This window comes from Mesoplodon mirus (genome assembly GCF_964341445.2).
Source record: "Mesoplodon mirus genome assembly, chromosome: 14".
Lineage (NCBI taxonomy): Eukaryota > Metazoa > Chordata > Mammalia > Artiodactyla > Ziphiidae > Mesoplodon > Mesoplodon mirus.
Window position 1 is genome coordinate 85159685 of NC_138990.1, and position 15391 is coordinate 85175075.

Sequence of the window (15391 nt, forward strand, 5' to 3'; positions counted from 1 at the left end):
TGGCCCTCCCCCCCCCCCCCCCCGCAAGTGTGTGGCATCGTTCAAGTTTAGCTTCCGTCACCCACACAGGCCTGATGTGCTAGTTCGGCCCTCGGGGCTCCGCGCGGCTGATTGCATGGCCCTCTTTTAGCCCGTCTTTCGTTGCATTCTGGTGTTTGTTAGCATCTGTTCCTCTGACTTTCGGGGAAACAGCCTGATTTCGTTTACTCTGTAACCTCAGAGCAGAGACTGGTGGAAATACTGGAAATAGGGGAGAATGACGTATCCGGAAGGCGCAGCCTCCGCCCAGGCTCCCGGAACCCTGCCGAGGCGCCTCTGAGCTTCGTGCCAACCTCAGGGAGCTGGCAGGGTAGGGTAGCGCCCTCCGGGGCCCCGCCGGCCAGGCCCAGAGGTCCACCGGCCAGCCGCAGCGCCAGGCTCCGGCGAGTTGAGTCAGATGACTTGGGTGTTAACAGGAAAATTGGAAACGGGCGGAGGAGGAGGGCTTTGAACCGGAGGAGAAGGGCTTTGAACCGAGCCGAGTGGAGGGCGGGTGCAGCCGGCTCCGCTTTGCTCCAGAAGCAGAGGCTGGAAGGGGGAGACACGCAGGTGTTATAGGACATTTGGGGAGGCGTTTACAAGCTTAACAACAAACGCTAAAAGCCTAGGGTGATGATGGAGGTGGTGTGGGCTCCCATTCACACAGCACTTTGCAGTGTTCGATTCATTTTGGAAAGACGTAGGGTCTGCCTGCCCATCCCACCAACAAAGGGACCCCTGAGGTCAGGGGCCGGATCGCTGAGGCCCAGGTGTGATTTCACAAACGGGAGGAAGGCCTTGGATAGCTTGTTTCCTCTGCCTGCTACCTGAAGTCCACACTCTTCCTACCCTCTCCCCCAACCCCCCCGTTTTATGTTTCTTTTCTTTCTTCTTTTATTATCGATGCACATATTTATTAAGGAATTTTGAAAAATGCAGAAAAAAGTAACATTATCCATAAGGCATCATACAAAGTTTATGTTTGGGGCCTATCTTTCTAGTTTTTAAAATTTTTATTTTTTTACTGTGTATCAATATTAGACACTGTTGAAACACTTTATTTTTTAATATTTAAAAACATAAAGAAAAGTTGAAAGAATGGTTCAGTGAACACTTACCCCCTGGTATAGCCTCCACTTAGATGAAACAATTTTGAACATTTTGCTGCATTTACTTTCTCTCTCTCTCTATGGATACTACCCCCCCCCCAATCATTTGAAACCTAGTTGCACACTTTGCCCCTAAAGGCTGCAGCATGCACCTCCTGAGATAAAGAAAATCCTTTGCAACCACGATAACATGATCACACCTAGGAAATTAACAATTATTTCCTACTCTTGTCAGATACTGGCTCATGTAAATATTCTCTGATTATCCCCCAAATGTCTTTTAGAGCTGGTTTAATTTTGTTTTGATCTAAGACCCAACTGGAATTTATGCTCTGCATTAGTCTCTTCTGTAACAGTCTTTTACCCACCTCCATCATTCCCATTTTTCTCACCCCACAACATTGCATTTTTGAAAAGCCCAAGCCATTTGTCCATGTCCTGGATTTGTCCCATTGTTTCCTTCTGTTGTTGTTTAACTTCTTCTTCTGGCCCCTGTATTTCCTATAAACTGGAAGTTAGGTCTCAAGACCAGATTACATTCAAATGAACTGTTTTGGCAAGAACGCATCATGGGTGATGTTTCGTACATTGTATTGCATCACAACAGGAAGCAAAATGTCACCTTGTCCCATCATTGGTAATGATTGATTACTTGGTTTAGGTGGTGTCTCCAGATCTCTCCCTTGTCAAAGCACACGCTCGCCTTTGCACTTTGCAGGTTATCTGTGGGCGATATCTCGATGTGTGCTGGTGTCCTGTTTCCCAGCAACCTCTTACCTAATGGTCCACGAAGCCATTGACCTCCTTGCCTGAACAAGTCATTCACCTGGGGTGCAAAGCGGTGATTCCCTCATTATCATTCCTTCTCTCTTTATTAGCTGGTGTTTTCTGTAAAGAAGAGCTTCCCCTCCCCTCTTCCCTTTTGAGTGTTAATATGCCCCTAATGCTTTTTATTAATTCAGTGTGTTAAAATCAGTTATGGTGCTGGTTGTGTGAACCGTCCTGCTGTTGGCCAATGGGAGCGCCTTTGAGCTGTTCCTCCATCCCAGGCTAAGACAGGGTCTCAGGGGAAATGTCTGTGGGAGAGGTAACACGAATTTTAAACTCATTCACACTGGGGTGTAAATGCTCACCGTGGGTCTTACCGAAGTGCAGTTTTTGTTTGGGCTTGGGCTCAGAGTCTGATGCCCTTAGGAGGGACCGTGAGGGGATGAATGAAGGCAGGAAGGAAGCAGGAAGGTTGGCTGGACAATCCTGCTGGACACTTACTCCAAGGACTGGGATCAGTTTTCCCAGCTTGACAGATGGGAAAGTCATATCTCAAGATGGTTTTTTTTTTTTTTTTTTTTTTTTTTTGCGGTACGCGGGCCTCTCACTGCTGTGGCCTCTCCCGTTGCGGAGCACAGGCTCTGGACGTGCAGGCTCAGCAGCCATGGCTCACGGGCCCAGCCGCTCCGCGGCATGTGGGATCTTCCCAGACAGGGGCACGAACCCGTGTCCCCTGCATTGGCAGGCGGACTCTCAACCACTGCGCCACCAGGGGAGCCCTCTCTACTACCTTTATCACCTGTGTCATCCTGCCTGTCCTCTCTCTGTCTCTGGTGTGTCACTTTTTCTCATTCATCCTTTTCTGAAATGCAAAGCCCTGGGGATTTGTCCGCTGTGTGCCTACTCGCCCAAGCCTGGCCCTCTTTGCATTTCCTCTAATGGACACTGGGTGGCACTGTTATCTAAGATGTTAACCATACCTGATTTGGCCAAGCTACTGAGATAGAAGGTTGTGTGTGTGCGCACTCACACACACATATCACACTTCTTCATGGTATGGGGCAAGGACAGGGGAGGTACTTCGAGGGCAGAGTGGGAGACTAAAGCAACTTTTTTATTTTCCAAGAATAAAACCTATTAATCATAAAAAGATGAAAAAATCAGAGAAAAGCAAGGAAAATGAAAAAAATTAAGCACATTTCTGCACACCACCTTGGAGATGCCCACTATTAACATTTGTTTATATCTCCTGCTAGTATGTTTTCCTCCCTGTAGCTCTCACTCCTTCTCTCTGTTGCACATCCTCCCACCCCCCCTCCACCGCCAACCCTGGCCCTGCCCTGCCCCACCGGAAAAAAAAATTGGATTCAGAATACAGTTGATCTTCATTATTCACAGATTCTGTATTTGCAAATTTGCCTACTCGCTAAAATTTATTTGTAACCCAACATTAATCCTTATGGTGCTTTGGCGATCATTTGCAAAGCTGTGAACAATTTGAGTGAGCTGAGGTGCATGTTGCCAGCTGAGCAGAAACAATGGGATTCCCTTCTTGTTTCAGCTCTCATGGTGTAAAAGTGTGTCCTTTTCCTCGTCTATTTAGTGTCATGCTTTTTGCATTTTTTGTGCTTTTTGCTGGTGATTTCAGTGTTTACAGTGGCTCCCGTGTGTTGTGCTGAAATGCTGTCTAGTATTTCTGTGTAAGAAGGCTGTGACGTGTCTTATAGAGAAACTATATATTAGGTAAGCTTCATTCAGGCATGAGTGAGAGTGCTGTTGGCTGTGAGTTCACTGTTAATGAATCCACAATATATAATAAAAAAACGGTGTTTTGAACCAGAAACACACATAAAACAAGGTTATTGGTGAATTGACAAAAAAATGTTGTGACAGGGGCTTGCAGGAACCTAACCCTGTATTTCTCTTAGGAGCAATACTTCAGTGTTCATCAGCTCATGTTCTTGGTGACTTACAATGTGTAGTTAGAACGTGTAACTACCGCCAGTAATGAGAATCCACTCTATCTGTGTGGTTTGGTAAAGTGCTTTTATCACTTAACATTTCCTTAGGTTATTAAATAGTCTTTGAAATCAATTTTTTGATGGCTTTGATGGCTGCATAATATTCCATGAGATGATATAACATAAATTTTAATCGATTTTTGGATTTTTCTTTTTTGCAATTTTCCTCTTTTATGAACAACTCTGTGACAAACATCAGTGTGCAGGACTCTGTCTACACTCTGATTGGTTTTCCATAGGAAAGTTTCTAGAACTGGGTCAGAGGGCATGCTTATTTTTAAGTATTTGACACAGGTGGCTAAATAGCCCTCCAGAAAGGGTGTAATAAATACACTCCATCAGGAAGGGAAAGAGGGTAAAAAATAAGAAGGCTCAGAGAGGAGGCGGCGGAGGGGGAGAGGAAGCTTGGTGCTGCCTTGGCTGAGTGCGGGGAGTGAAGCAGGGTGTGGGAAGGCAGCTGTGGATTTCTAGGGCCAGAGGCAGTGCTGGCCTAGGTGGGGGGAACCTGCTGTGTTCAGGCTCCCAAACCCACATCTCGGTGGCTCTCTCACGGGGAGCCCCCAAGGGCAGCCCGGAGGAAGTGATTGCTGGGGAGGCCTTCGACTGCCTGTGGCAGGGCTGGGGGAGGGTGGGGACAGCCTGTGCCTTCTTGTCCAGGGAACTGAGTGATGTTGCCAGGGTCTCTCAGCTGTGTCTGATTAACAAGTCTTCCCTCCCTCCCTTCCTCCCTTCCTTCCTTCCTTCCTTCCTATTTTAAACTTTTGTTCATCTAAGTTTTTAATTAGGTAATACATTTATTATGCCCACCATATACATTTTTTAAATTGGAGTATAATTGCTTTACAATGGTGTGTTAGTTTCTGCTTTATAACAAAGTGAATCAGTTATACATATACATATGTTCCCATATCTCTTCCCTCTTGCGTCTCCCTCCCTCCCAACCTCCCTATCCCACCCCTCTAGGTGGTCACAAAGCACCGAGCTGATCTCCCTGTGCGATGCGGCTGCTTCCCACTAGCTATCTATTTTACGTTTGGTAGTGTATATATGTCCATGCCACTCTCTCACTTCATCCCAGCTTACCCTTCCCCCTCCCCGTGTCCTCAAGTCCATTCTCTAGTAGGTCTGTGTCTTTATTCCCGTCCTGCCCCTAGGTTCTTCATGACCTTTTTTTCCCTTAAATTCCATATATATGTGTTAGCATACGTTATTTGTCTTTCTCTTTATGACTTACTTCACTGTGTATGACAGACTCTAGGTCTATCCACCTCATTACAAATAACTCAGTTTTGTTTCTTTTTATGGCTGAGTAATACTCCATTGTATATATGTGCCACATCTTCTTTATCCATTCATTCAATGATGGACACTTAGGTTGTTTTCATCTCCGGGCTATTGTAAATAGAGCTGCAATGAACATTTTGGTACATGACTTTTTGAATTATGGTTTTCTCAGAGTATATGCCCAGTAGTGGGATTGCTGGGTCATATGGTAGTTCTATTTGTAGTTTCTTAAGGAACCTCCATACTGTTCTCCATAGTGCCCACCATATACATTTATGCATCCATCATTTTGCATCATTCTGGCTTAACTATGCATATGCTGCACACATCTGACCATAACTTCTTACCTTTTACCCCTTTAACACAAACGGTTGCACATGACACTCTCTGTTCTGCACCTTGCTTTTTTCACTTAATAATATAACTTGGAAGTTGTTTCATATCACAGAGCTCTTTCATTCTTCTAGGGCTACATAGTGCTCCATTCTGTGGATGGATCACACTTTATCTAATCTGTCCTCTGTTGATGGACACATGGGTTGTTCCACATCCTCCCTAGTTGGAGCCATGCTGCTGTGAATAACCTCGTACACGTGTTCTTCTGCACACGTGCAAGTCTCTCTGTAGGATACTGTCTAGAGGTAGAACTGGTAGGTCAGAGGGCATTTGCATGTGTAATTTTGAACGATAGTGGCCAATTGCCCTTTGGAGGGGTTGAGCTGTTCTCTTTTCCCACCAGCAAAATCCTAGCGTGCAGTTTTCCCATTGCCTTGCCAAGAGAAGGCTGTCAGGCTTTAGAGATTTTTGTGAATCTGATAGATGAGACATGGTATCTCATTCATTTTGTTTTTGTTTCTTTTATTATGAGGGAGATTAAGCATCTTTCTTTGTGCTTTACAGCCCTTTGTGTATCCATTCCTGAGAACTGTGTGTCCCACTTTGCCTTTTGTTCCATCTGATTGTCGGATCTCTTCTTTCCTTACTCCTCTCTTTGCTCACACAAGGGCCAAATCCCAGCACCCATCCCTGCCCCCAGACTTTGCCTGGGCTCTTCTCACAGGGAGGAGGGGATGGTGGGCACAGGGGCTGGTACTGGGTGGATCAGGGATGGAGACAAAGTCCTGGCCCCTAGGGAGGCCACACCCTCATTTGATGGAGGGCCCAAAGCCCCCAGTCTGGTCAGGTGCTCATTAGATGAGAAAATGCATGTAAATGCTTCACACAATCAGGGCCCACAGTAAATGCTCTGAGGAAGGCTGCTCACTGTTTCCATGTGTAGGACACACACACCTTCCAGGATCTGTATCTGAAGCAGAGTCTTCACTTGCTGCCCTGTGTGGGTACAGGATGCCCTGGGCTGGCTAAGGGACCTGGTGCCTCCCTGGGGACTCCCAGGGCGGAGTAGAACACACAAGCCGCTGGTTTGGATCTGGTTTCCACCTCTGCTAGGTTTCTTGTTTGTGGAAAGCCCAGTCTTATGAGCAGGGCTGATTGGAGGCAGACTGTGGCTTATGAGGTTTGTGTCTTCCCTGAATTTTCCTCTCTCAGATGCAGGTGCATGGCCCCCTGCCCTGGCCCTCCAGCTCCCCTTTCCTCTCCCCCTCCCTCCATCTCTAATCTCCTGGGTTCACAGTCTTCCAAAGGGGCAGGTGACCTGGGCTGATGGGCGAAGGGGATTGCCTCAGACTCTAGGACTCCTGGGAAAGCTGGTCTGGACGCAGGGCCCCATATTTAGGGTCATGGCCATAATGGGAGGTGAGGGAGGAGAATTTCCAGCCAGAGGTATGAGATAAGGAAGAAGGGCTGTGACATTCAAACAATCTATCCCTCTTAACTCCCTCCACCCCATGCCCAATTGGGTCTGATCTACCATTGAGCTTTGTCTCTAGAAAGATTCCCTGTGTCTGAGCCCACTGCACCAGGCTCCATGGCCCCCAGAGCCTTCTGCCCAGCCCAAAGCATGGCCAGCATGGCAGAGAATGGCTGCTGGCTGGTGTGGTGGTCTCCGAGGGAGCCCAGAGTCCCCTCAAAGCTCCATCCACTTGTGCTCTGTGTCCTCTAGCTCTGCAGCAAGATCCTGGAGAAGACGGCCAACCCTCAGTGGAACCAGAGCATCACGGTGCCTGCCATGGTGAGCCTCACCCCCATGAGCCCATCCCAGGAGGCCTGGGCTCCCAGCCTACCCCGTTCCCACCCGCATCCCGGACTTCTGCTTCTTCAGAAGGACCCCACCCAACCCGTCTCTCTTCCCTCCTTAGTTTCCCTCCATGTGTGAGAAAATGAGGATTCGTGTCATAGACTGGTGAGTTCTGCATCCCGGGATCTTTAGAGGTGGCTGTTGTCAGGGGTCACTTGGTCCTTCGGTTTCCTTTTGTTCATTCTGCATGAAGTGGGAGAGTCTGTTTCAGGTGAGGTAGTTTCCTCTGGGGGAGGCCAGAGAAGGAGAGGGTGTGAGCTGTTGGGAAGCTTACAGCCCTGCTCGAGGGCAGCCAGGCGGGGATGGAACAGCTCCAGGAAACCAGAGATCCCTGAGGCCAGGAGGGGACAGGAGGGCTTCCTGGAGGAGGTGAGGTTTTGGGAAGTTCAGGATGAAGGCATTCTAATGAAGAGAGGGTCATAAGCAGAGCATGGAAGCTGGAAAGAGCAGAGCTTCCAGGAGGGTGGGCTGTGATGCTCCGAGTGCTGGTAGGATGAAACGGGTCTCCAGGCTGGGGAAGTGGGTCCGGTTACCCAAGCAGGGGATGCCACTGCTGGCTTGCAGCAGGGGTGGGCAAGAGTCACACGGTCATCTTAGAAGATGAGTATCTAACCCTTGCTGAGCGTCTATGTGCTCCAGGCCCTCCTCCCAGTGAGCACTTTACATGCGTGTCTCACCCGACGCTCACCTCGGCTCCAGGCACGGCCCGACCTCACCTGACGCTCACCTTGACTCCAGGCACGGCCCGACCTTGCAGATGGGGGAGTAGGTTTGAATAGACTGAGTACCCTGTACGAGGGGACAGCTGGGAAGCAGCCGAGGCCAGGCTCGAACCAGCCTGTGCTCCCTCCGCCTGTGCACTTAACCACCAGGCCGTGCCGACCCCTCCGCGTTGAGCCTTCTCTCACGCCCGAGGGCTGTTAGGAGTCCCCACGCGCGATCTCCAGGACCTTCCCTACATCAGCCGTTCCCAAAAGAGAGAGTTGTCCTTTCTCTGCCCCCAAAAAGTCTTGGCTGTGCGGTTCCCAGCGTGTTGTCCTTTGGTCTCAGGCCCATGGCACCCCCAGCCAGGAGGATAATGAGAGACTAGGGAAAACCCCCAGGCCACAGAGCCATTAAAGTGTGTGCCAGGTCCCCAGCCCGAGAGAAGACAGCTTGGGAGAATTAGAGGAGAGGAAGGGAGTGCGAGGGGGGCGAGGAGGGAGAGGCCTCTGGGGCCCTGCCTGCCCGTATGCTCTGTGGGAGGTGCTTTGGGGGCAATGTGCTCTAAGTCCAGAGCCATCCTTCACCTCGCTGTGTGCACGCACGTGTGTGCGCTGGGTGCGTGCCTGTGCGTGGCAGTGTGCGTGGATGCACACGGGCGTGCGCGCACAAGGGCGCCGCATCCCCTGTGTTGTGGACGGCCTCACCCGAGTCCGTGTGAGCCGTGTGAGGCATCGGCATACTGTACAATCCAAACACATTACCGAATCTGGTGGCTGCCTCTCTGGTTTAGGCTGAAGTGGCATTTTTATTGTGAGTCTATTTTCAGACTTGCTGTATTTTCCAAAAGCAACCCCAAGCCCCAAAACCCAACTCTTGGCCAGAAGGCATTCTGTTGTTGCAAGTTCCTATCCAGAAAAGTGCTTTCTTCCCAGAAAACTCAGATAAACTTGTGTTATTACCTGAATCCTAGAAATACGATATGGTCCATATGGCCTTTTCTCTGTAACTTAATCTTCCTTTCAGTTCTCAAAGAATTTCTTTCATTAAAAGACAAAACCTCCCAAACTACCCCCTCCCCCCGCCAAAAAAAAACCTGACACAAAATCTCTCTCCTCCCATTCTCTTTCCCTTCTCACCAGATTCAGGTAAGACCAGAGGTGAGAAAACCTATTCCTCTCCAAGGGCCGGTCTTTTCTAGGGGTTGGTCATGAAGGCAGTTTAAAAGTGTCATCAACCGTCAATTATCTGGTATTGATAATCTTACTGTAAAATGTTTAAGGGAATTTTTACTTTCCAGTTCATATTAATGTCATTCACCAGGAAAAGGGATACAGATCTGTGCTGACAATTCGCTCTTCCTAATGTAGCCCCCGCCCTGAGAGAAAACTTTAAAGCTTAATCACCTCCCTCGGAAATACAGAGAGGAAGGAAAGGAGCAGCAGAGATCTGGTATCTCATGGCTTTAAGATTTAAAAGAGAAATGAAATTGCCATGCCCAGGCGGGTCTTTCACAATGGGGCGTGTGGATGTCATCTCCTGAAGGCTCCTGTGGCCAAAGGATGCACAGCAGGGAGAGAGGGCCTACTGGGCCCCAAGAGGAGTGAAGATGCACGTGGGGAACCTTCTGGAAGGAGATAGATCCTGCCCCATCCACCGTTTCTCAGTCTCAGCACTATGACATTTTTAGACCAGAAAAGTCTTTGCAGTGGGTGACTGTCCTGTGCATTGTAGGATGTTTGGCTACAACCATGGCCTCTCTCTACCACTCCCATCCATACCAAAAATGTTTCCAGAGGTTACCAAATGTCCTGGGGTCAAAATCACTGGATTGAGAACTCTAGGTCTAGCCTGGCAAGGAAGCAGCAGGTTGCTGCAAGCGTAGCTCTGGTTTCCATGTCAGGCATATTCTGCTCAAATCCCAGCTTTGCTATCCTGCCTACCTCAGCTTCTTCATCTGAAATTGGGGCTAATTGCAGAACCTGCCTCAGGGCCAACATGAGGATTAAATGAGCCAAGTCACGTGAGGGTGTTAGCACACTGCTTGGCTCTCAGGAGGCGTCCAATAAATGCTGGCTATTACTGTATGTGATTGTTAGGGGGGCAGGTGTGGGGCACAGAGGAAGGGTCTGCACAAGACAGACAGTCCTCAAGCTTCTCCCCATGGTCCCCTATGCCGGCTGGGGAGGGGAGAGGCCTTCTTCTGGGAGGCAGGACAGGCCCCGTGTTGTAGACAGAAGCCGCGTGGGCCACGGCGCGAGCACTGGACCTGGAGTCTGGACATCAGGGCTTCAGTTCTGGCTCTGCCCCTCCCTCCCAGGCTGACCTCGGGCAAGGACCTTCTGGCTCCGAGCCTCAGTTTCTTCATCCATGCAAAAGAGATGTTAGTTAAGAGTACCTGTCCCTCGAGGCTGCTGTGAGGATCCTTGGAGATAAGGGGGTTTAAAAGTGCTTTGTCGGGGCTTCCCTGGTGGCGCAGTGGTTGAGAATCTGCCTGCTAATGCAGGGGACACGGGTTCGAGCCCTGGTCTGGGAAGATCCCACACGCCACGGAGCAACTGGGCCCGTGAGCCACAACTACTGAGCCTGCGCGTCTGGAGCCTGTGCTCCGCAACAAGAGAGGCCGTGATGGTCAGAGGCCCGCGCACTGCGATGAAGAGTGGCCCCCACTTGCCACAACTGGAGAAAGCCCTTGCACAGAGGCGAAGACCCAATACAGCAAAAATAAATAAATTAATTAAAAAAAAAGTGCTTTGTCACATACAGAATCAGATACAGAAAAGAGCTATGCATTAGCTACCATAAGCTAATTAAGACAGTGGCCTTGGAGATAGTTTCTTCCTGGTCATCTGGTTTTCTCCTTGGTCCGGGTATGTCTTGGCTCCTAGAGCCCTGCTCTCCCTGGGCCTGGGGGTCTGGCTCCCTGAGCGGCCTCCCTGCCTCCTGCCTCCTGCCTCAGGTCTCCTCCCTTGTAACCTGCAGCTGTGCCTGCAGACCTCCAGCCTGGCCGATGGGATGCTGATGGTGGGGGGGATGGACTGGGTCACCCCTAGCGGAGTCTTGAGTAACACTTTCTTTCCAGTCTCTTCTTGCCTACGATTACTAGGCCTCCATAACATACCCCGTGTGAAGACTGGGACCCCTAATGATGTATAACCAAGGTCGTTTCCTTCCTGGGTGGTCTGTGGCCTGCGATCCCCCTCCCCTATTCACGCCCTCTCTGCCCCTTTGCTCTAGGGACCGCCTTACACACAACGACATTGTGGCCACCACCTACCTGAGTATGTCGAAAATCTCTGCCTCTGGAGGAGAAATAGAAGGTACGTTCCCCCTTTGTGCTGCCCTCTGGCCCCCCATGCTCTCCCCTGTTCCACCCCTACTGTCTTGAGAGATTGTAGAAAAGGGAAGATTATAAGGTCTTTGCTGCCCATTTCCCAGGGAGAAGGGCTCTGGTCAGTGAGAGAGATGGGTTTGCATTTAGGACTGGCCCACTTCAGATGGGGGGATACACCACCGAATGGCATAGAGAGGATTCATTCCTGCAGATGACATTGGTGGCTGTGGCCACACCAGCCACTGGGTTCTAGGTTGGCTGACTGTGTTCTAGCAGCTTCTGTTTTGAAATAGCTTTCATTGGCCTGTGAACAAGTAGTTCATGATCATTTTGTACAATTTAAAAGAGATAGTCTGAAAGAACAATATAAAATTGTCACAAAATTATCCATAAGCCTACCCTCCCAGGTAAGAGGTAAATATTAATATTCTGGGACCTGTTTGTCTGTATGTATGTATGTGGAAAACATTGCTTTGAAACAATTTTCAATTGTTTTGAAAATTGCTTTTTGTCACTTGGCAATACAACCTAGATGTTTACTCATGTTATTAAATATTCTTCTACAATATAATTTTAAATGAATACACACATTCCATTGTGTGAATGCACCATAGTCCACATTAACTAAACGTTGAATCGTTAAGTGTTTTCTAATTTTTCCATGTTATAAACAGCTAACTTGATATTGAATATTTTTGTAGCTGAATCTTTATGTAATTCATGATTTTTCTTTTGCATAAATACCTAGAAGTGGAATTGCTGTGTTGAAAGATTCGAACATTTTAGGGACTTCCCTGGTGGTCCAGTAGCTAAGACTCCATGCTCCCAATGCAGGGGGCCCAAGGTTCGATCCCTGGTCAGGGAACTAGATCCCACATGCCACAGCTAAGCCCTGGCCCAGCCAAATAAATAAAATAAATAAATAAATAAATATTTTAAAAAGATTTGAACATTTTGAATCTTTTGGTATATATCAAAAGTGCCCTACAAAAAGACTGGACTAATTTACACTCTAATCACTCAAGCTTACTTTGCTGCACCCTCATCAACAAAATGCAAAATAATGGTATTTCAAAAGAATTTTGTCAATTTGTTGGGTGAATTTCATTGTTGCCTTAATTTTATTTCATTGATATCTGGTAAAGTTGACCACTGTAAATTTTAAAATATTTTAATAATTATCTTACACTTACAAATTATATATATTTATATACTTTTAAATATATTCTGTTGTAAATTGCCTATTCATGCTTTTGTCTATATTTCTGATGGTATGCTTGTCTTTTTCTCATTGTTTTTTTGAGTTGTGTATGTATGTGGAGGCTAATTTTCTCCCATCATATATGTTGTAAATAATTTTTGTCAGTCTTATTTTATCATTTAATAGTTTTTAACATATGGAAATTAAAAAATTTTACATAGCTAAATATATTAATCTTTTCCTTAGTGAATTAGGAAAGGGTTTAACATTACTTTTTTCAAAATTGTTCTTTGGTGATACCAATGCTATATATTGAATAATCTTTTCCCTGCATTTTGAATTGCCACTTTTATCCCATACTAAATTCCTAAATGCGTTCTTGGGCCTATTTCTTGATTTTCTATTATCTTTAATTGGTATGTCTGCTTATTACTTCTTAGGTTTTGGTATCTGGGCTATGCTGGCTCTGTAAAATTAATTGGAAAGATTTAAAGTCTTTTCTAACATCTGGAACAGTTTATATATCATAAGAATATAGTCTTTTGAGGGTTTGAAAGAATTCACCCATAAAACCATATGGGCTGGGTGCCCTTTTTGAGTGGGTGTTACACTCGCTCTTTAAAACCTTTTCAGTTTCTCCTGTGATCATTGGTATTTTTAGTTTGTTACTTTTACTATAGTTAATTTTGATAATCTACATTTTCCTAGAAAAACATTCATTACACTGAGGTCTTCTAATTTTTTTTACTTATAGTGTTGTGTGGAGTAATCTTTTATAATTTAAACAATTCTCTCTACTTTCTTACTTCTAATGAAATATGTTTGAATTTTCTTTTTTCTTGACTAGGCTTGTTAGAAGTTTTTTTTTTCTCCCTGCTTTATTGGACTTTTCAAAGAATCTGCTTTTGGATTTAGATATTAATTCTAATGTTTTCTAGTTTTTTATTCTCTCATCTTTCTACTCTTTAAATCTCTTTAGACTTATTTTGTTGTTTCCTTTTTAACTTTCTAGTTAACTTCTTGTGTTTATTTTCAATATTTCTTATTTAAATAATGAAAGTATGGTTTCTGCTCCATATGTCATGCTTTTGGGCTTCAGCAAACCCCAAGGTTATATTCATCTCTATCTTTTACATTTAAATATTTAATCTATTTTGAATTTATTTTGGTGTGTTTTCTGAGACCGATTTGATTCCTTTGTAGGTAATCTTTTCTTTTTTTTCTGACTAGATGCTGTTTGTAGGAATGTCTCTTTTTCCTTGCAGTTTAAAAAATACCTTTGATCTGCCTAGGTGCAGGACTCTTTTCCTTGAAATTTGTCTGAGACATAGTGAATCCTTAAATCTGAGTTGAGGGATGATTTCATTTACTCTTACATTGTTTACCTGAGCAGCTGAAGGCAGGGTGTGGGAGGGGTAAGAGGGGAGCTCTGGAACCAGGCAGCTTGAGAGAGTTGCTCCAGTCTCCTCCCACCAGTCCCAGCCTTGTAAGGTTCTTGTAAGGATCCAGTGAGATTATAAATGTTACATTCTGGTACATAATAAACCCCAAAGTAATGTCTGTTGTTTAGTATTGCTACTACTGGCTTTCGGCATCCCTAATCTGATTTTTCTTCCCACTGTACCAATTCTGCTTTTTACTGCTTCCTATGTGGTTTTAAACTGACTATTGCATTTTTAGTTTCTGGTCATGCCTTCTTTTCCCTCTGTCTTTCTTTTTATATTTTCCTTTTCCTCTTTGTTCTCTCTCTCAAGTTTTGTTTTGTTCCACAAAAACTATGTCTTCTTGCACTCTACTGAGGATTCCAAATCGTGTCCTGAGAATTTCAGGTGAACACTCTCTTGAATCTTACAGATGCTATTTCCTCCCTGTTTCCCTATACTGGTTGGCCCCCTGTTTTCCCCCTCCCCCTTTATTTACTCTCACAAGAAAGATATAGTCAGTGTTGATGTCTTTCCACAGACAGGATGTGTGGGTCTCTGTCCACCCATCTTCTCAGATCTTTATCTGGATGACAGGTTAGCTTGCCCAGTTTCTGGAAGATTCCACCTAGCACTCTTGAAGTTGACCAATTCCTTCTAGATTCTCTGAAACATTAAAAAAAAAACCCTTTGAATTATAGAAAACTCAAACATACATAAAAGTAAAGAATTCTACAATGAACTCCCAGGTGCCCTCACTCAGCTTTAACATCTAGCTGCTTTCTGTCATTCTGATTTCATCGTTGATACTTGTAATTGGTGGAATACACAAAAACTCCCTTCCAGAAGTCACTGCTATGTGGGTTCCTCCTGCCCCAGCCCTCCCCTCCCAACTGTGGGAACTGCTGGTCCCAGGATGCGGTGCTTCTTCTGTGATTGCTGTTCCGAGAGTTGGATGTAGATGTAGAAAGATTGGAGGTGGGGGCAGTGTATCATGGGAGTGGGTGGGAGAGAGGGTATTCTGGGCTCCTCGTGGATCAGGACTCCTGGCATGGAAGGAACCTCTTCTCCAGTTTCCTGGCTGGTGCCATCCCTGTCTCTGAGTCCGAAGACAGACGCTGGTACAGCACAAAGTGCCCTTCTGACTGTTTTCCAACACCTGCTGTTTCATGAGGCTACAGCTGCGCCAGCTGTCAGACACCTGAGGGAGAGTTTAGATCCCTGTGCCCCCATCAGTCTTCACGTCTGGTGGTGATGTTGACCTTGATCTTCTCCAGGGTCATCATGAATATTTGAATAGGAACGTGAGAAAGATGTTTATTTGGACACTAGATGG

General features: G+C 46.4%; 1 protein-coding gene across 23 annotated transcripts in view; it reads left to right on the forward strand.

Moving 5' to 3' along the window:
• Window positions 1-15391, forward strand: part of DYSF (dysferlin) — a 230073-nt gene that overhangs the window by 78313 nt on the left and 136369 nt on the right. For all 23 annotated transcript variants that reach the window (XM_082642728.1, XM_082642730.1, XM_082642736.1 and 20 more), the window contains 3 exons: window positions 7263-7331; window positions 7459-7502; window positions 11337-11419. In XM_082642728.1, the coding sequence (XP_082498854.1) occupies window positions 7263-7331; window positions 7459-7502; window positions 11337-11419 (196 nt within the window). The remainder of the gene's footprint in view (window positions 1-7262; window positions 7332-7458; window positions 7503-11336; window positions 11420-15391) is intronic.